General features: G+C 41.4%; 1 protein-coding gene across 1 annotated transcript in view; it reads left to right on the top strand.

Annotated features, from left to right (window-relative positions):
- Nucleotides 1-12954, top strand: part of pth2ra (parathyroid hormone 2 receptor a) — a 38242-nt gene extending 25288 nt beyond the window's left edge. The window contains exons 10-13 of the mRNA XM_035175651.2: nucleotides 392-486; nucleotides 6079-6217; nucleotides 8958-8999; nucleotides 11024-12954. Coding sequence (XP_035031542.1) covers nucleotides 392-486; nucleotides 6079-6217; nucleotides 8958-8999; nucleotides 11024-11410 — 663 coding nt within the window. The 3' untranslated portion in view covers nucleotides 11411-12954. The remainder of the gene's footprint in view (nucleotides 1-391; nucleotides 487-6078; nucleotides 6218-8957; nucleotides 9000-11023) is intronic.
- Nucleotides 12955-21819: the final 8865 nt, after the last annotated feature.

Below are 21819 nucleotides of genomic sequence, written 5' to 3'. Positions count from 1 at the left end.
TAAATCCCATAAGTTGGCAAAAAGGGCAAAAGCACATGTTGTCTTCTTGGAAAATTAATAAGCATCCATATTTATTTTCTCCTGACTTGTGATGCGGAGACTTGTTTTTTTTTTTGAAAGTTTGATGCAAGTGTTGGTATAAATATTTATTAAATTTACAACTAAAATCAACGTGATGTCCCTCTGGTTTACAATCTGTCCGGTGAATTTTTCCTTCAAGCAGAAACAATCCAGAGTGACAACGGTTTGATGGGTTTGTATAATTTGTGACATTTCGTTTGATACGATCATTTGAAAGTGATTTTCGTCCCGTCGGTTACAATGACAGGACGTGAGGCTGTTGGTGTTAAACTTAGAAATGAAGAATTTCTCTCTTTTCTCGTCTTTTCAGCTCAACTTTGTCTTGTTCGTGAACATTGTGCGAGTCCTCGCCACGAAAATCCGAGAGACAAACGCAGGACGATACGACACCAGGAAACAGTACAGGTTGTACTAACTTGATCTATAACACCAGCTTGTTCGTAAATCATGTGCCAGTTTCATTCATCTGTATTCACTGTATGTGTTAAGCTGTCAAGGGGCTTCTGGGAATATGAAGTCCTATAGTTTAACTGCAGTTCACAAATGCTACTTCTGAATCACCGTAGATCATCAATGCTGAAGCCGTCTGTCGATGCCCAGCAAACGTTTCATCAACTCTGGGGTCGATGGCAGGTTTATGACACAGCATCTTCTGCAATAAGGTTTCAAATGACCGGCAGGTTGCACTTAAACCACAAAACATCCACATTTAAAGCCATTTTCAGTCCAGGAAACAATGGGGACGGGATTTTGACGGGACCACGTTCACAACAACAGAAAGGTCCCTGGAGCGTTCAGCGGAGATCATGTGATTCAGTTCATCAACACCAGCCTCAGCCCTAATCACCAACAGCTCTCGGATCTTGTTCTCATTCCAAGTTGACGTCTTTCCCAGTGTGTTCTCCATGTGTGGCTCCACTTTTTCATCCTGAGATATTCGTTCCTTTTTGTTTGTTTTTGTCTGTCACGTATTAGAAACATCATCAATGCACCGACTTGCTCACTGGGAATTATCTGCAGAATCTCTTGCTGTGTTCTCACATGGGCTCACTCACACAATGTCAATGTTTTTGCAAGAGGGCAGGAAAAACTCAGAAGAATGTCTGGAGCCTCTCGCTTGGACATTAGTTTTGTTTTACCTCCAGCCTGTTTCTGAAGTGGTTATTTATCTCTCCACAGCTCCCAATGGTCGTTGTGGGAACTGTTGGCTTTGGTGTCGACCTCCGTGATGATTTCAAAACTTGAAATTAAATAGAGTTGAATGTTCTAGATATTTCCCTAAAATGGCTTTAGTTAGTAATCTTGATGCATTCCCTAGCCCCCCCCATACATTAACCATCTCACCTACTAAATGCCAAACACTTACTCAAACGTAAAACTGAACTTGATAACTGAGCCTTTAAACAGCTCTGTAAAGTTGTTTCAGAAATTGAGGGCTGGCCCAAATGTTCCCCACTTTCTCCAACTGATCCTCACAGAAGTGGAAGTTCACGTCTGTATGCTCACACACAGATGGGTATTAGCATCGCTTGGCATTTTTACATCAGCAATTATCACTTTTATTCTCTCCCGCCGATGGTGCCATCCATCTGTCAGATAAAAACATCATAATTGCAGTGTACCATTCAGGAAGAGTGGCGTTGTGCTGCGAGTGAGGTCGTTATTATCGCGTAGATGAGCAGAAAAGAAAAGATGATAGTGATCAGGTGCAGGAAACTAGAAGCGAAGATGGAAGATGACACTGAGCAAAATATACACCATGTGTCGTACACACTGAAAAACTGAGGCTAGACTCACAAAAAACTCAAATAAGCAGGTGAGCGATAATAACTGTTGACGAAACTATTTCAAAAGAATGCGAATTGTATTCACATGCAGAGACTTGAGAGATCAGTTGCAGGTAGTAACCCTGTACAGAAGCTAAGTCACCTGGATCACCCCCTGGTGGCTGGCTGCAGTATAGGTTATAAACCCCACCTCCTCCATGTTAGTGGATACATCTGCAGAACTAAAAAGTCTAAGTGCACGTAAAATCGATTTTTCCCAAAGATGGTTTCTGTAATTTAGGGTAGTTCTTTTCACACTAATCATGGATCATGATACCGTGGCTCCACATCACTACTGTGGCTCCAAATGATGTCAAAAGTGCAAGATGGCAGCCCCCGTGTTTAGGATAATTTGGCTGAATTTTTGCACAGTGGGATGAGGTGGTGACACGTTGTCCATCTTCATTTAAAGGCTCCGGTCGGTTTTTACCTCCCAATAAAAAATGAAGCTTCCATGGCCCCCGCTTTTTGCTCATTTTAAAACCTGTGTGTTCGTCTTATCACAGGTTTGCATCTGTTTTTAGCAAAATTTGTGAACTCTACAAATAATTAGGTGCGTGCAAAGCTACTGAAAATGATAGATGTATAACTTTACCTGCCGTGGCTTCAGTAATTGTCAGGTTTTTCATGTTCAAAGATGTTTAGTGTTATGCAGACAGAAAAACACTTGTTTCATCTTACATCACTTAATTGGGTAATTAGAAAAAGTCAAACCAAAGAAGTTCTGATAATGAATTCTCAAAACAAGTTATTTACCACAGATGATTGGACTCAAATTTCTACTAAAGTCTAGAAAGGTAATTACTAAATGATGATAAAAGCGTCTGAATATTTGATTGCATTGAATTACCAGTTTTAGGCTCAGTCCTGTTCTCATTTACATATACAGTGGGGCAAAAAAGTATTTAGTCAGCCACCAATTGTGCAAGTTCTCCCACTTAAAAAGATGAGAGAGGCCTGTAATTTTCATCATAGGTACACCTCAACTATGAGAGACAAAATGAGGAAAAAAAATCCAGAAAATCACATTGTCTGATTTTTAAAGAATTTATTTGCAAATTATGGTGGAAAATAAGTATTTGGTCAATAACAAAAGTTCATCTCAATACTTTGTTATATACCCTTTGTTGGCAATGACAGAGGTCAAACGTTTTCTGTAAGTCTTCACAAGCTTTTCACACACTGTTGCTGGTATTTTGGCCCATTCCTCCATGCAGATCTCCTCTAGAGCAGTGATGGTTTGGGGCTGTCGCTGGGCAACACGGACTTTCAACTCCCTCCACAGATTTTCTATGGGGTCGAGATCTGAGACTGGCTAGGCCACTCCAGGACCTTGAAATGCTTCTTCTGAAGCCACTCCTTCGTTGCCGGGCGGTGTGTTTGGGATCATTGTCATGCTGAAAGACCCAGCCACGTTTCATCTTCAATGCCCTTGCTGATGGAAGGAGGTTTTCACTCAAAATCTCACGATACATGGCCCCATTCATTCTTTCCTTTACACGGATCAGTCGTCCTGGTCCCCTTGCAGAAAAACAGCCCCAAAGCATGATGTTTCCACCCCATGCTTCACAGTAGGTATGGTGTTCTTTGGATGCAACTCGGCATTCTTTCTCCTCCAAACACGACGAGTTGAGTTTTACCAAAAGTTCTATTTTGGTTTCATCTGACCATATGACATTCTCCCAATCCTCTTCTGGATCATCCAAATGCTCTCTAGCAAACTTCAGACGGGCCTGGACATGTACTGGCTTAAGCAGGGGGACACGTCTGGCACTGCAGGATTTGAGTCCCTGGCGGCGTAGTGTGTTACTGATGGTAGCCTTTGTTACTTTGATCCCAGCTCTCTGCAGGTCATTCACTAGGTCCCCCCGTATGGTTCTGGGATTTTTGTTCACCGTTCTTGTGATCATTTTGACCCCACGGGGTGAGATCTTGCGTGGAGCCCCAGATCGAGGGAGATTATCAGTGGTCTTGTATGTCTTCCATTTTCTAATAATTGCTCCCACAGTTGATTTCTTCACACCAAGCTGCTTACCTATTGCAGATTCAGTCTTCCCAGCCTGGTGCAGGTCTACTATTTTGTTTCTGGTGTCCTTTGACAGCTCTTTGGTCTTGGCCATAGTGGAGTTTGGATTGTGACTGTTTGAGGTTGTGGACAGGTGTCTTTTATACTGATAACGAGTTCAAACAGGTGCCATTAATACAGGTAACAAGTGGAGGACAGAGGAGCCTCTTGAAGAAGTTACAGGTCTGTGAGAGCCACAAATCTTGCTTGTTTGTAGGTGACCAAATACTTATTTTACCGAGGAATTCACCAATTAATTCATTAAAAATCCTACAATGTGATTTCCTGGATTATTTCACCCCATTCTGTCTCTCATAGTTGAAGTGTACCTATGATGAAAATTACAGGCATCTCTCATCTTTTTAAGTGGGAGAACTTGCACAATTGGTGGCTGACTAAATACTTTTTTGCCCCACTGTATATGAAATGTGAAGAGAGGGAGACAGGGTAGGATCATACTCCTGTATATTAACATTACATGTATGGTATTTGTTTCTTTTCTTTTCCAAAACTTAAATGTATGTATATGTCCTGTGAGCAGTATAGTCGTCTTCAGGGGATTTTTATTATCTAGAAATGCTTCCTAGGGCTCTTCACAGGACTCCTTGACATCGGAGCAGAGACTTCAATGGATTCATCAGACTGCAAAGTAGCACTTCTCCCAGTATGAGTTACGTGAAAACACTAACCAGAGAGCTGGACTCCTCATCTCCACTGTGAGAGTGTACGTTGCTTTCGGCAGACCAAAAGGGAAAAACTAAAAAACTAGCTTCCCATCAGGAAATAATCAGGTTAATTGCTGCATGTCCCAATCTTCCGCTCGTCCAGATGATTCTCATGCTCGCCAAGTGGTCACTGTGCTGCTCTGTGGCTCTGTGGCTTTGAGACGTTTGCATCTGCATGTAAATCAGCCCCACACGTACACGTTCAGTTCTCCAATGTGTAACTGAAATTGCCAGACATTGCTCGAAGGGATCACCGTGCACCTTCTCATGTGCGTTGATACCTGGATGTTGGATGGAAAGTGAGTGCAATTATTACGAAAGTGCTGAAAATGGATCTTCTTATTTTGTAAGAGCTCGTGAGGGATTTCACATCCAAAAGTGTGAGTCAAAGCATCGAAGGTGAGTGAAATAGAAAATGGGCCTCCACCAGGGAATAGCCCCTGGAGAAAAGGGGGGGGATTTAAAAAAAAAGATGAAATTCAATTCCTCGTCAACTCCATGATTCAGATGTTTAAGTGAGCTGTCTGCGTTCTGACTGAGGTCAACAATGTGTCAAAAAGCTGTTAAATGCCTCGGGTAACAGAGACCCAGTGCGTTAGCAGGATTTAGAGGCAGTGGGCTGAAAAGTGCAGTAGAGCTGATGTGGAACAGAGGAAGCAGAGTAAATTCTATAAATGAACGTGTCTTGTGCTTTTGTATCCAAGTCGGGATAATTGTCAAACTGTGGAAGGAGCTCGGAAAGAAAAATCATTACTAAAAAATAAATGGAGGATTATATAAGCCATTAAAAACGAACTGAATTCGCTGTTGAACTTTGTCCCTCCTGTCATAACGGTCATAACCTTTAAAATTTTGCATATTTATTAACAGAATACCGTCAAACATTCCACATTATAAAATGTTTCATAACATTTAATTGTAAGCAGGTAGAATGACATGTTACTGTTAATGTGAAGCATTTGCCAATTATAACAACTATAGGAATATTTTATATAATTACAACGATCATTTACTATGTGGTCATTATCTTTCTGTCACAGTTGATGTTATACTTAATCATCTACTTACATTGTTACTTGGGCGTCTGTGGCTCAGGAGGTAGAGCGGGTCGTCCTCTCACCAGTCAGACAGTGTGTGGTTGATGTGTAATAGAGAAAGTGCTGCACTGTATGAATGTGTGTGAATAGGTGAATGGCAACAACTGTTCTGTGAAGCACTCGGGTGGTTCTCAAGACTATAAAGCTCCGTATAAATACAGACCATTTACTTTTACGACTTCCCATTCAATGGTTATTGTTCTCAGTCAAAAGGACGAATGAATCAAGCCTGTAAATGTGAAGCAGGGAGACTCAGCTCAATATCCGTGTGTCTGTTTCTACAGGAAACTGGCAAAGTCCACCCTCGTCCTCGTGCTGGTGTTTGGAATCCACTACATCATCTTCGTGGGGATGCCTCATACGTTCGAGGGGCCGAGCTGGGAGATCCGCATGTACTGTGAGCTGTTCTTCAACTCGTTTCAGGTACTTCCTCTCGTCCTGTCACTCGCTTAATACGTGGTGTCGCACTGTGGCCGCGGCATTAACCGTTTCTGTGTGGAAGTAAAAGAGTGTCTGTGTGGAAGTAAAAGAGTTTCTGTGTGGAAGGAACCATCTTGTATGACTGCAAACATGTATCACCAGCTGTTTACTATGAATATGCTGTTTATATTGATTTTATTTAGAGAGTCAGAATCAAGTCTGCGAGTCATAGTCCGTGAGGCAGAAGCAGCTCAGTGACGAGTTGGAGTCAGTCATAATTTGGCCCTAAAGGTCAAACTATGTGTGTGGGTGTGATCTTAACATATATCACCTATATAGCTCAGCAGACTGTATTTGTTGGACAAAAACGGACAACGAGCTTGAATTAAAACCTCACCAAGATCCTTCGTCTCTCCTCGTCTTCAGGTAATAATTAGTAATTATTCCTAATGGACCCTTCAATGGATAAATATATCATATTCACAAAAACACGAGAAGCACTGAGGAGCACAGAGGGATGTGGTCACAAACAGGATGGATGACTCATGCAGAATCATTATCAGGAGTAAATGATATAAGTGAAGAGACTCCAGATCGGAGCAGTGAAGCAACTTTGGAGGAAAAAACACAAAAGGATTTGTTCCTGTTCGCAGCCTTGGATCCTCAGGTGGAGCCACCTGCTTTCATGTGATGTCGTCTTTTTATCAACTCTTTGTTTTACTTATTTATTTATTTACTATCACTGTCCAAATGTCTTCCAATTTTTATGTGACATAGTCTTATTTTTATTTATCTGAACACTCTTTGATCCTTTCACTCGTTCTGTTTTCTTGCAACTTTGTTTTCGACCAACGCTGTCGTCTGGCTTTTCTTGTCACGTTGCTTCCCGCCTATTGTTTATATCTCTTGTCTTTGCTTTCAGCTTTGCTGTCAAAGAACTTTGTAAACAAATGAATTAAGTTTATTATGATTTCTATAAGTACAATAGCTCCACACTTGTTCATGATGTATTGCTGTCAGTGTTCTAAGTGTCATTCTATGCCACTGAACCATATTTAACTTGCTTTATGACATAGGCCACAGATTTTATGGAACAAGTTAAGACTGAGACTTGAAAAAATAATAGTGACGCTTTGGAGTAAATTTGTGTTTCATGTTATCGGTATAATATGTAATAATTCTTTATCAAAATATCTAAAACGACTAGACCTATGTTCATTATTTTATTGAAAATGTTTCCATCAAAGTTCAAGCCCCAGTTTTATTCATTGTAATGGGTCGTTTGATTTCTTTGCTATAACTTCCGGCGGATGCGATGTATTACAAAGGAGAAACCCAGTTGATTGAGGGACCCCGAGCAGCCAAAGTTACATAATATAAATTGAAAATAAGTATAGAGCTGAAACAAGGAAAAAGTCCAGCGTCTGAGGCTAAAAATCATCTACTGGGGGCCCCTCTTCAGCTCCAGGGGCCAGTTATAGAAAGTAGTGAGCCTTGATGAGGGCTGCGATGGGAAACCTCTTGTCTCTGATTTTATCTGAGTTCAGTCAACCCCTCTCTATGCTCATGCTGACTTACATACGTGTCTGGGGAATAAAAAAACATCATGAAAAGAGCTCAGATCCCGCGGTTCACCATGGCAACAAGTAAATAAAGAGCAGAGCTTCCTCTTTAATCCAGTGGAGCATAAAGGACGAACGTGTGTCCGTGCACATTTACCTTTAAAAACAATGCATTGGTGAAAGACCCTGAACTGAATTATCACGTACTGTACATTTCACTCAGCGTAGTCATTATATCACACACTTTAATTCCTTTGAAGGGAATATATACAGAAAAATACATTTAATCATATTTAATTAATATTACCTGCATGATTTTTTTGGAACAACCAGAGATGTACGCTGTGTACTATTCTCAGGACTAAAATACAATATTCTCTCACTTAGTATCTCTGTGACGGTCACATTTTCTTGACCCCTCCTCATATTATTCAGAGACTGCTTCGTTTCACAAGGATGTTGTTGAAGTTTGTGTTGACTCCTTCCCTCTTTATCCCTGTCACAGTAAATGCTGCTGTAATGACTCATCCATTCGTCAGCCTACGTTTTTTCTTTACGACAACTTTGTGCGTCTGAGTTTGGTGAATCCAGGTCAGAAGATTCGTGAAAGCAACTTCACAAAAAGAAATAATAATAATCAAAGTGTCTCAGCGTGAGTCATTTTCAATTAAAATAACACAAAGTAGTTAATAACACGGCAACTTTAAAACTGAATGTTGTCAATCACACCTTTGATATTAATATTTGGTAGATTTGTATCGTTTAAAGTGTTTTAGAACCTGTAAAACTTTTTAAAGTCTGATTTAAAAAAAAAGGACCAGTTGGATCTTGAAGAACGATGAAACTATAACAGAGAAGTTATTAGTCCTGCTGCTTTTGTCTGCTTGCTAACCGACTACTCATTAAATGGCTGTGAGAATAAAATTGTCTGGCAGCTCCTTTTCTTCGACAATCAAATCCTCAGAAAAACACCAACACACCAACAGAAGCTCAGGACAAAGACAGACAGACGCGGTTATGGAGACGTTTCTCTTGATTTACTTTTGGAGACAAAGAGGTGATTGTTGGGGAAAATGGAACATCACTATTGTTTGATCTGTTCTCTGATGGAATGACATTGACCAAATGATTGAAATTCGTGGACTTCTGCTCTGATCTGAGCTTTTCCTTTTTTCTTTCAGGGTTTCTTTGTGTCCATTATCTATTGCTACTGCAATGGTGAGGTGAGTGGATACTTCTCTTAGGTAGATCAGGCCCAGGGGTTTAGAGCGCCACCAGCTCTGGCACTTTTTCAGATGACATTGAGTCAGCATTGCATGATGTGATTGACTCTGCTGAGGTGTGCTGGCTCAGCAAAGGATGTGGCCCTGAGGAGATTGTTTGGCTTAAGAGTGGAGGTGAAGAGACTAATGAAGATGGTAGAATGGATTGCTCCTGAATTTGATGATCCAAAGTAGGTAATGGACCTTTCGTTCCCAGGGGACGTAACACAGAGGCAGATCATTATTAATCCCAAGCTCTGTGGGCTGCGATCAGCTCATCACAGCAGCTTATGAAAATGTTGAAGGCTTCTGTGATTGCACAAAACTCTTGTGAAATAGAAATACTGCTGTTTGAGACCCGTGCTCAAATGTCTCATACACTTTATATTTAGATCGTTGGCTGTCAGAATCACCATTTCTGCCATTTTTCTTGCCTTTCTTTAAAGCATGTGGAGTTCTCATCCTCCAAGACCTTTCTGTGTGACTGACTTCTGAAATTCAAACAACCAAAAATGAAATGGAGCATGTTTTATTTTTGGAGTGAGAGCTCCAAAAAGGTATAATTTTGATATTACCGGTGAGCCAAATGATTCATGTAATGTCAGTGGGTCTCAAGACACAATTGGCCAATCCTGTCGTCTTCATCGAGCTGCTGAGTCTGCCGCAAAAAAAGTAGCCTCATTGTGTCTAAGTGACTGTGGCAACTTACACGCCTGTAAACACATTGAAACCACCACAATTTTCCGACTCCGCCTGTGATTTCACATCTTTTTTGGGAGTTTTTAAGAGAGACCCGCGACATTATCACATTAAGATTTTTTGGTTTCGTTCGAAACCCTGCACTCGCACTCACATCGCCCCTGATTGGGCTTAGATTTGCTCTGCTTCTGCTCAAACTGCGCCTGCACTCAGATATTATTGTTGCTTCTGTGAGTGTCCCGTATGGATGGTAACTTTAACTGCGTTCATGCACTCCCGCCCTCCGATTCTTTACTGTTACACCGGCTTTCCTTCGTTGTGCTTGAAGGAAAAATGACGACACCTTCATGGAGCAGGAATCCGGCAGAGCGGCAAAAGTTTTCTTTACATTATGGGAACACTGACACTGGCAGAAACACTGATGCTTTCAACATCACCCACAATAAGAGGGGGGTCATTTAATTTGTCTGAATGCAGGAAATCTGTTGACGCAACAAACCCTGAGTGAAAGCCCACAGTTTGAGCACAAGCAGAGCAAATGGAAGCACAAGCAGGGGTTATTTGAGTGAAAGCATTCCAAAATCTGAACGTGAAATCAATAAGTCCTGCTCTTAATCTGAAGGAGCACGCTCTTGAATAAAGATAGATATGAACGGCTCATTCTAAACTAATGAAAACACAACAATTCTTATCGCCAAGTGATTTCACACTAAAGAAAAAATTATTCTGACTATTCCATTCCATTTGTGCAAATACATCCCCCACTAAGCCCCACACAGTTGACATGTTAATGCATTGTTTGAGTCATTCAGCCCACACATGTTATAGCCTTTCATCACCCTGACAGCACAAAACTGTAGAGCGCTGTTTCCAGCAAACAAGGTCAGCGCATTGTTTGATATCTACCATAGCATTAAGTGCCTGTGACAGAAAATATAATATATTATATATACATATTATATATTATTCATAACAAAGACTAACTGAAGTTCAAATGAGGGTAAATATTGGACTCAGATGACTAACGTGACCAGAAACATGACTCCAGTGGGCAGCGTTTGTTGCTCTATGTTTGCAAGGAGGCGATTTGTTTACACTGCATAAATTAGGAGTGAGTATGTCTGAGTTATGATTCCAACAAGACTCCCTAATTTTTCCAACCATTGAAAACGTTTACGAATCAAGATAAATCAGATATTTAAAGTGTCATATCTCAAATGAGATGTCAACTCTACACTTGTTGTGTGATCTGTTTGTGATAGAATTTGTCCTTCCCACTCCCACAGGTCCAGACAGAGATAAAGAAAAAATGGACGCGCTGGAACTTGGCCTTTGAGTGGGAGGGCCCGGTGGTCTGCGGCCGCTACCGTTACGGCTCTGTGGTCGTGGGAATGAACAACAACAGCACCAGCAGTCAGTCCCACCTGGCCGGGGCTGGGCCTTCCACACGCTCCACCACACTTGTTTCAAGCCATGTTTATCGGCGCACGTGCCCCCCCGTGGTCAACTTGCACGCCACTCTCCCGGGTTACGTGATCAGCAACTCGGACCCGTCCATTCCTGAGGAACCTGAGGACAGCGGCCCCAAGCAGGTGGACGATATCTCGCTGAAGGAAAATATGCCTGTTCTTAATTCAAGTGCAACAGCTGAGGATGAGGAGGAAACACTGTAGCAGTTGTCTAACGTCCACGGAGACGTTAGAGACTGGTAATCTTCTGCAGGTGGAGCCGTGTCAACCTATCACAGCGTCATGTAATTCAGAAGAGGTGATCTAAGACCAACAAAGTTTGACTGTGTACAAGAAAAGGAAAAACGTCTAGAGCTCCATGAAGAAAAGACAAAATACAAAGTACAAAATTATGAATGACTTACAAAGCAGCCACAGGGTCTGGATACTACAACTAGGCGTCACCAAAAGAAGGATTTAAAAAAATAAATATTGAGTGATCATTTGAACCTGAGCTGCTGTTGTCTCAAGCTAATTTTGTTCATTCACAATACTGCCTGCTCTTGATGGACGATGCAAATCTCTTGTATGTGAGCATCATTTACAGAAGTCACAGTTCCACCCAGCAGCCTGATGGGGAAAAGCGGCCCATCCAACTGAAAAACTTTTAAATTATATTGACTTTGAGAAGCGTCTGAAGAAAAAGAAACACAATGATTGACTAAACAGAACAACCCTTGTTTTGTCTCAGTAAAGTCAACATCATAGCGCCCACTACTGTCTCCCGCCAGCAGGAGGCCAGTCGGCAGGTTGGAAAAGTCGCTGCTGCATGTGTGTGAAACTGTGGTAGTCTCCTTTTATTTCAGCATTTCCGATAAAGTGTACTTTACCTTCTGTTACATTGATTGTATCAAACGTGAGTTCCTCCAGCTGAGGGTAATGATAAGTGACAAAAAAACACACATTCAAACACCAGAAAATATTTAAAAGAAACTAGAACAACCACCTCGTGATTTTTATGCACCAACTAGTCAAGTTGAAGTTTACATCTATGTGTGTCCAGACTCGTGTAATGTATATATATATATATATATATAGAAGATAAAATGACACTTAAAGATTGAATGAAAGATGTTTAGTCTATTATGTCATAATCAGTGCATGAATTCTTGAGTTATGGCCAAAAACTGTGTGTTGTGGAGTCACGGTGACCTTGACCGTCACCAATCGATCTTTAAATCAGGTCACTTCAGACCAATTGAATGTTTGTGCCAAGCGTGAAGACATTTCTATCGTTTTCGACTTTAAGACCGAGTTGAAATGCAAACACTGTTGACTTTTCAATGTTCACTTGTGCACAGACACTTTCACACTTCCATCATGCAATGTTTACACCTTCTTAGAAAAAGCCACGGAAATTGCTTCAGTCCACAGACAGAATTCGGGGGAACATCCCACGTGACAGTAAAGCAGCAGTAAAATCATCACTTTTGTATTCTCGACAATCAGATTGTGCTGACTGTGAAGGGCTCCGTTTGGTGAAGGGTTTGATGTCCGCTTTGTGGATGCATGTTTGTCAGCCAGTTAAATGCAGCGCTTGTCACAAACAGGATCTTTGTTGTACACGGGCCTCTCCTGCCCCAGCACAAGCTTTAAAACGTAGAATTGAAAGGTTTCTTTGTAATTTTATCTGTCTGTGTCCTAAGTGCAGCTGTTCCCCCCCCCTCCCTGATATCTGTTTGAGTCTTTCTCTCCCTCCACCTCTACTCCCAACCTCACTTCTCTTTTATCTGCTAATAAATGTTTAATGTTTTCAACAAGTACTCTTGTGCGATATTCTAGTTGGGAATTGATAGAATGTGACTGATGAATTGGCATCTGAGTGTTTAACGATGCATGAGAGTCTGCACAGTAGTAATTGGGGGATGGAGTCGTGGTAGCGATGTCCCGTCGACCAATCGTGAGTCAGTCTAATCTGTCAATCATGACGTATCACCCCATTTTTACACCCTTAAAAAAGGAATTAAAACAAAATTTACTGGAAAAACAAACATCAGCATGATAAGAACAACCTGCGATAACAGAAACCATCTTCGAGGAGAGATTATTTGATGCCTACTTCTAAGTTTGATCCATGTCCCATCTGCAAACATGGTGGAGGTGGGGTTTGTGACCTATACAGCAGCCAGCCACTAGATAGCAAAGGAGATACTTTGGCTTCACTTTAGTTTCGATGGTTTTCACGGTTTGCCTGAAATAACAGAAAACACAGAAGCTTGTAGCAGGTTCAAGTATACTGTTTGATTCAAAGCAGTATTTGTATTCATGAAACTGAATGTTATTCCTCCCACAGGACAAACACTCCAGTGATATCACTGCTCTGTCGGATAAAACCTGACATCAGACGATAAGTATTGAAAGTCTGAAGTTTATTCACACTTGAAGCAGAACTGGCAAAATTGACTGTGCATTTAATCTAAGATTCTACTTGTGAATTTGCAGAATCCATAGTTGAGGGACAATATTTCTTCTTCTGGTTCCCGTGTCTAGTTTGACCAATCACGTTGGTGCAGGCTTTTGCTGAGGTAACTGGTCAGAGAACAGAAGAAAGAAAGAAGAAGAAGAAAGAAGCTACATTCATATGCAGATATCTGTTAATAGAGATTAGCCAAAATGTCAACAAGTCAGACTGTGCAGCTCATGGAAGATGGCGTCATGGCCTGGATATCTGCTGTCTACTCCAGAAGCCGAATGGTGGAGGTGGTGATTGAACCACCGAACATCTGGCCAGAGGACGATCCGCTCTACCCCCTGAGCCACAACGACACCCACTGCCTGGGCCGCTGTCTCAGGCTGTTACACTGTTGTGTCTTAGGTTTGCTGTTTTTATTTTAACATCATATTTTGTTGCTAGTGTAATTGTGTTACTGAAATGTTGCTGCATTTCTGTATGCATGTGTTAGCGTGTGTGTGGTTGTCAGAGATCATGATGTCTCATTTTGTATCAGTGTTGCTGGAGGCACCACAGATGGAGCTGTGCTGTGTGGTTATCACTGCTTTGCTCTCTGTTTGCTTTCTTATCATAAACGTCCAGATACCAGTTGTGAAAAAAATCTGCAGTTTCTAAATATCCACTTAAACGATGTAGCCCTCAACAGCTCTGGTAACTCGCCCTGTTATTCATATCCATTAGAGATGGTTATAATTATATATATTTAAAAAATCTCCTCATTCTAAAATGTACAGTTGGGAATATCCCGACTCCATTAGATCCAGACTATGGACATTTCTGTCGGTAAAACACAATATTGCATTAAAAACACTGGCAGATTATACTGTGCATCTAAAGTGTGCCTCAGTTTGATAAATACCATGATGTCTGCAGTTCAGTGATAACGGCATGTTTCGAGATCTCATGAGGTGCAGACGATTGGGTTTGTACTGAAACACTCAACCTGTTTCCCTCGGAAGTTTCTTTTTAAGGCAGTTTGAAAACATTTGTCGTTTTATTAATCAAAAAAGGTTTGCAGGTCACTTTGCTTTGACTGTGCATATCCGAACCGCAGCCACAAAACTCACCTGAAGTCCTTTTTTTGGCAGCAGCTCTTTATCTGCTCTGCTGCCAATTCAAGGTTTACTTGTTTTTCAAAAATGCCAGGAAACAAACCCTGTAATTCTGTGATTATTTGTGCAACCAGCACAGCCTCCTGGTAGGCAATCATTGTGTTGTTTTGTGAATGTAGCATGGAGCCACTTATGAAAGACCAAGTATAGTTTGTTTGATGGTGAGTCAGTCATGGACATCTTCACCATGAATCACATTATAAACTCTTCAGATTGCTCACCTGTAAAGTGTCCCATGCTGTTTTATTAATTTAAGAAAGGCTAATATCTTGTGTACCACTGGTTGATTCTCAGAAAGCGGTGATAGTGTTGCAGGGTCTGTTTGTGTGGGTACAGGAGAGCAGCTTTTATGAGCAAGAGCGAGGTGAGCTCCTTCAAACAAAGCTGCATATCTAATGAGGACAGCTCAGTTTGAAAGATAATAGGCAGCCGGTCGGGAGGCAAAGGTTTAAGTGGCAGTTGTGTTCAATACAGATCTATAAACACTATTTAACTGCGACCCTTGGGTTCTGCTGAATGGGATTGGTTCCCTCCTCTCCACTACTTGCTGTGCACTTCATTTCAAAGACCTACTCCTTTAGGTTTAGTGCTGGAGAAATCAGTGTAATAACAGCCTCGGCTATGGGAAAGAAAAGCTCAGTAACTATACACTCAAAAAGAGACTCATACAATCAAACTCCCTGTTATACGTCCTCAGAGAATCACAGCTCACTGCAGTGTTGACACAGTGGCCGGGGGAATGTGGGATATTTGTGTGCTGGTCTGGTGTGTTTCATCTGAAAGCATGAGACACCTGACCCGTCAATCAAAGTAGTAGTTTGTCAACACACATTTCTTTGACAGACTCATTTAAGGTCACCGTGACCTCACTTCATCTCTGAGTCCACGTGGCAAATGGTCAAGGTTTAAATTTAGGTAACAGTGACCTTGACCTTTGACCACCCAATTCTTATCAGGTCAAGGCTGAGTCCAAGTGAGTGTTTGTGCCAGACGTAGTGAAATCCCATGGGGTGTTCCTGAGATGTTGTGATTACATGAAGAGGAAGTCATCTTGACTTAGACTTTTAACTTTAAACCTCCAAATTCCACTCAGTTAATCTTTGACTCTAAGTGAACGTCTTTACAGAATTTGAAGAAATTCCCTGAGGCAATCTTGATATAATGTTCACATGACCAAACTGTGCTACATAGGTTCACAGTGACCTTGACCTTTGACCACCGAAATCGAATCACATCCTCCTTGAGTCCCTGTGAACGTTTGCGCCAAATTGGAAGCAATTTCCTCAAAGCGTTTTCGATATATCATGTTCAGTCGGATAACCCGATAACATGATGCCTCCTGCCACTGACTGTCGCTGGTGCGGAGGCAGAGTAAAGAGTAGATGTAACTCACCTCTGAGGATCCCTCCCATTAGGGGATAGAATAACATTGTATTGATTTGCTCTTGCCCACTCGCGGAGAACGATGACTCATCTGACCGGATCACCTCTTTAGTGCTTATGGTTTTAACTCCGCTGAACTCTGTGCAATCGTCTCTTTAATGAGTGGTTTATGCACTGCAGCCCTGCAATGACATACCTCTCTGTTATTGTGGAGGTGGACAGACTCTTGCTGACACAGTCTGACCACGTCCTGCATTGACACTCTCAGTCGAATGAGGAGGTGTCGCTCCTTTGTGTTCCTGACACATCGCACTAATGGAGGAGCCAAATAGTCATCAAATACATGCCTGGGACCGCAATTTCTGAAGCTAATTACTGGAGTTGAAGTGCAGCCAGTTGAAGAGTCTTTGTGATGAATGCTCTTGCGATCAATGCCCCAACAATAAACCCTCTTTCAAAGGCTCATGGATCTTTTCCTCTTCTCCTCCACCATGAAATCAAATCAATTGAGCCTGGGTGAGAGGCGAAGAGGCACTTCCTATGTTGATATCATCATGGAAAGATTGAATGGTTGGGATGAAAGTATAATGTTTCATTTCCCCCAACAACAATTTAACATTTATGTACATGATAATAATTAAATTATTATCTTGACATCTTCATTTAATGTTGTACCTTAATTAAAAGTTGATAGATTGCTGTGTTGTAGCTCTGCTGGAACACAGTCCATTCTGTTATGTATCTGCCTTTGTTATTCAGTCTTAAAGCAACACAATGCAAGATTCGCTCTGGGCCGTACTCAGGCAAACAAGACAATGGAGGCTCACTGGGTCGGGATGGGACTTTAAATGTGAGTACAGAGCCGTTCGGATTTCCACTGAAAGACATTTGTATTTCTGCAACTGAGCGTGACACAAACGCAGCTCATGTAAAGCTCCCACACAGCGAAAAAGAAGAAACATTTGTATTTCAACACTCTCCATTCATGAATGCAAAACAATAATAAATCGAATTGATATTCCACCATCATTTCTTTTTGTGTTAAAATGTTAATGAGAAAACAACATGCATCCAGGCAAGAGCAGACGATTGGCTGCAGTCCGTCAGGGTGACAAATGCTGAATAACACTATGTAGATCAGTTCTTGAGATGCTGGTGATGAATTGGTAAACAAGTTCATGAATGGGGAAAATAGGAAACATCAGGGAAGCTGCTAAAACCATGGTGATCAGGAGAGAGGGAGGACAGCTACACGTGTAAGACGAGAGATAGAGAGACGGCAAAAGAGTAGCTGTTCTGAAAATAGACAGAAAAACATGGATATTATAGAAAATATTTTTTTTACACAATAACTGTGGGACAGTTGGATGGTTCATGGGCCGAAAAAGAACGCATAGGATTTTGGGACGGATCTGAACAAAGGGGCGGATCCAGGAAGTGTTTAAACTTTCCTGAACATTGTGTAATAAGTCGTTCTTCCACCTATTCAGGGAATAGTGCCTCAATCTAGACTGATATCTATGAGTGTGTACAATGTGGTGCAGCTTGATTGAATTTAAAGGGATTGTTGGGCAGGTATGGGGAGGTATGCGCTCTGCTTAGTGGTATTAGTGTAGTACCAGTGACTCACCAGTGGTTGACTCTGGCTAAATGAGACTTATAGGATCAGAAGGGATATTTTACATAGGTCTCATTCATCAGTCAGGCTAATTTACACAATGCAATGGTCCAGGACTGCTCACACAATAATGTAAGAAATACAAACACTGAGAAACAACTATTTCACTCAAAACTGGAGACTGACTCACTCTGCTAAACACTTTTTTATGATTAAACAATGTAGAATAAATAATATTTAATAAAGTTATCACTTGGCTACATACACGAGTCACATATTTGTCCTCTGGGTTCAGTAATCAGTTATACATACTATGGGAGATGGGTGTTACACTGTCAGAGCAACATGGGGTTAGTGTTGGTTTGACCCATCACATTGACCTTGGAAATGAAACTGCCATTCCATCCACTAAGGCAATATTTCTGCAGGACCTGCGGTGCCCTGCACATTCAAGACAGGATTACTCAGAATTATTAATGCTGGCTTCCATGACTCTACGCACAGTATTAAATAAATCAAGAAAACACCATTCACAGACCAACTATTTCGACACTTTCAAAAGATTTGACTCACTGCTTTTCACCACATTTCAGCTAAATTATCAAGTCTTCACATATGTCTATGTACTGTAGCTTTGAGCAACAAATGGACTCTGTTGCTCAGGCTGTTTTTGCCCATAGAGGGTACGTATGTTCGTCCTTTTCCATTTATGCAGCTCTTATGATTGCTCACACTCTCACTTCTGTACGTTTGAGGCTTCACTTCAGCGTGCATGTTTCTATTAGACCCCAGCCACACATAATGGGTGCTCTGCAGTAAAAAACAAGATCGATAAATGATTACCATTGTACATTATTGACATGTCTCTCCTGTGAAAGTACTTCGCCAAGAGGGTGTTAGAAGTTACTAAATATGGCAACACTTCAAGTGTGCAAGTGTTTGTCGAGAGACTTATGTACGTGTGTGTGCAGCAGGATGAAGGGCCATGATGGACCACCAGTGGTGCTACATTTACTTAATTACTGCACTTAAATACACTTTGCATGCATCTGTACTTTACTTATGTAGATTTATTTTGGGGTATTTTTTACTTTTGCTTCACATATCATCAAATATCTAGATATAAAAACAACGTAACCCAGTACATTTTAGAATGCATTTGGTTACATTATTTTTTTTTATATTTATAAAAGTTATCGTTAACAAGAGGGAACTGATGTAACTCCATGTAAACAGCACAATGTGTCATGTGGAAGGGGAAGACTGGGATCAAACCAATACCCTTTGGTTAGAGGACGACCCGGTCTCCCCCCTGAGCCACAGCAGCACTCAGTGGTGATGAAATACCTGAAATGGATTCAAAAGAGGCTGTGACACCACCATAATGATGTGGATGACTGTTGCATTAGGGAAGAGGCTACTCTGCAAGTATATTTAAAACAAGCAGTTACTTTTCCTCAAGTAGAAAAGTCAACAGGGGGAAACTATTCTGCAGAAAGACTAGTTAGCTACAGTTAGTTATGAAATGACATTGTCTTCCATTTGTAGAGTTGAGGTGAAGCATCTCTTCATCCTCCGGGGACTGAAAGACCGGGAGAGACACCCGTCAACTTCCAATGAGTCACCAGGTACACGATCATCCATCACTTTTCACTCCAGGGAAGCTCCAAGGCTGCAACAACTTGAGTGGCGATAAGTACAGACTTGGTTCTGCATGTGGGACACACACACACACACACACACACACACACACACACACACACACACACACACACACACCGAGATGACAGTGGTTCACACCCACCTACACTGGTGCAAGGCTGATCATCCCCCTGAAGTGCAAATGTCCTCTCTGACAGTGTTTCACTTTGCTAATTAAGTGTCCATATGTTCTCACACGGGCTTCACACAGATTGCATCGTGAAGATTTAAAGATTATTGCTCATGTTTATGGCTTTTGATTGATGAATTGAAATCCATGTTTTAACTGACTTCAATCAACACTCGTAAAAGTGTAAAAAATATAATAATTTCTAATATAAATAAACACAACATCTACAAATTGACTGTGACGTCCTAAAACATCCTCATCTGTGTGTGTGTGTGTGCATTGACTTACATGAAAAACAACAGAGACCACAGGAGACTGCACACTATGTTCAGAACACCGTGTTGATAACCACAACTTGGAGAAAGAAGTGAAGAATGGATTGTCCTCCTCTATCCGGTTATTAACTATTTACAACTGCTCCTGCAAATCTGTTTGATTTCCTCGCCTCCCTGAATTGAGCCTTGGTATTCAGGATGTGCAGCACGGAAAACATGAGATAAGACAAAGGAGTGCAAGTGGTGTGTGTGATGTGTGTGTGGACTTGAGCGGCCTGGGAATATGTGTCTGTCTTCAGATAGCCCAGAATCTATTCATCGGTCAAACCCTAACAAATGAGATAGTATTACTGATAAAATAATACAATAAGAATACTTTGTGGTCACATGTATGTCGTTGAGGAGGACGCAAAAAAAATTGCAGATTAGAGTGCTGTTAATTGGCAACTCTAAGCTGACAGAATGAATGTGAGAGTGAATGGTTGTTTGTCTCTATGATGGTCTGGCGACATGTCCAGGGTTTCCCCCGCCTCTCCACTGATGTCAGCTGGGATTGGCTCCAGCTCCCCGTGAAGGATAAGCGGTACAGATAATGGATGGGTGGAAGTGTGTGTCATTCAATCAGCTTCTCTACTTCTAGCTTCTCGACATGTGGACATGTTGTGTGAGCGAGGGAGGTTAAATGAGGTTATGGACGGAGGTACATGCACTGATTACACTGCAATAAGTCCAATAGCATAGAGACCAGATTGCATTGAACACCGGCTTGCATCTGGCATCCAGTTGTGTTGTGTCCGTATGGATATTAATGAGCATTGATGCAAATGCAGATGCCACACGGGTACAGATCCAATGGACAGTCTTTAATTTGACTTGAGAGAAGGGGTCAGAAAAATAAAACTTGATCAGTGACTAACGGGGGAAGTAAACACTGCTGGGATGGTGAGAGAAATTGATGTGACACCTTGGCTCTGAGCAACAGGGTTTAAATCCATGGATTAACAAGACGCAGGGGGAACTAATCTGGGTCGTCAACGAGGAGCGGGAAAACAGACAAAGACAGGAAGTGAAACAAACAAGAAAAACAAATAAGCACCAAATAAATCAGGTGGTGATACATTTAAAATTTTACAGACACAGATCCAGAAATCAAACGCAAGGTAGATATCAAGGTCAAAGAAACAAGAGTCCACAATAAAACATAGGCTCCACACAGGGACAGAATAATGCCAGTTCCTCTAACTGTCTTTGTTGACCAGATAAATGGTCTCAGATTACAACTTTAGAGTTTATCACTTTGAGTTGTCCATCCTTTTCTATTGTCCGAGTCCAATCTAATTTCCATACATAATCTCCCGCACATAGACTCCTACATGTTGTGTCTTATAAAGGATCTGTTATCGTCTATCACCATTCGTTTTATAACTTCTCTACCACTTGTGACTGCAGTAGGTCATAGTCTCTGGAAGCTGTTGTCTCTAATATTTCTGTCATTGTCATGGCCATGACTGTGCTCTTGTTAATAAACACACTGATCTGAGGAGGTAAATATATTTTAATTACAGTGCCTGCAGACTCAATTAGCAATATGAAAGAGGGAGAATGTGTTGGGCAGCATGTTTATCTCCAAGAGGAAGTTAGACCGGACTCTGACACAGGAGACCAGTTCATTCCCTATTGAGACTCTCATTGTCGTTTCTTTTAATTGTGACAGCCCTAATGGTTTGTTTATTATCGAAACCATGATGACAAAGATCCTCTAACCTTAGTCAAACACTTACTGCAAGACAAACAAGACATATTAGTCTGAAAATGTGTTTTTCAGAGCTTGATCACGTGAAAGTACAACCAAGATGCACTGATGATGGACCTCCAAGAAGCTGTCAGACCCCATGGAAATAAT

This window comes from Hippoglossus stenolepis, chromosome 13 (genome assembly GCF_022539355.2).
Source record: "Hippoglossus stenolepis isolate QCI-W04-F060 chromosome 13, HSTE1.2, whole genome shotgun sequence".
In the NCBI taxonomy this organism is placed as follows: Eukaryota; Metazoa; Chordata; class Actinopteri; order Pleuronectiformes; family Pleuronectidae; genus Hippoglossus; species Hippoglossus stenolepis.
Note: the sequence above shows the minus strand (reverse complement) of the source record. Positions and strands in the feature narration are given on the sequence as shown.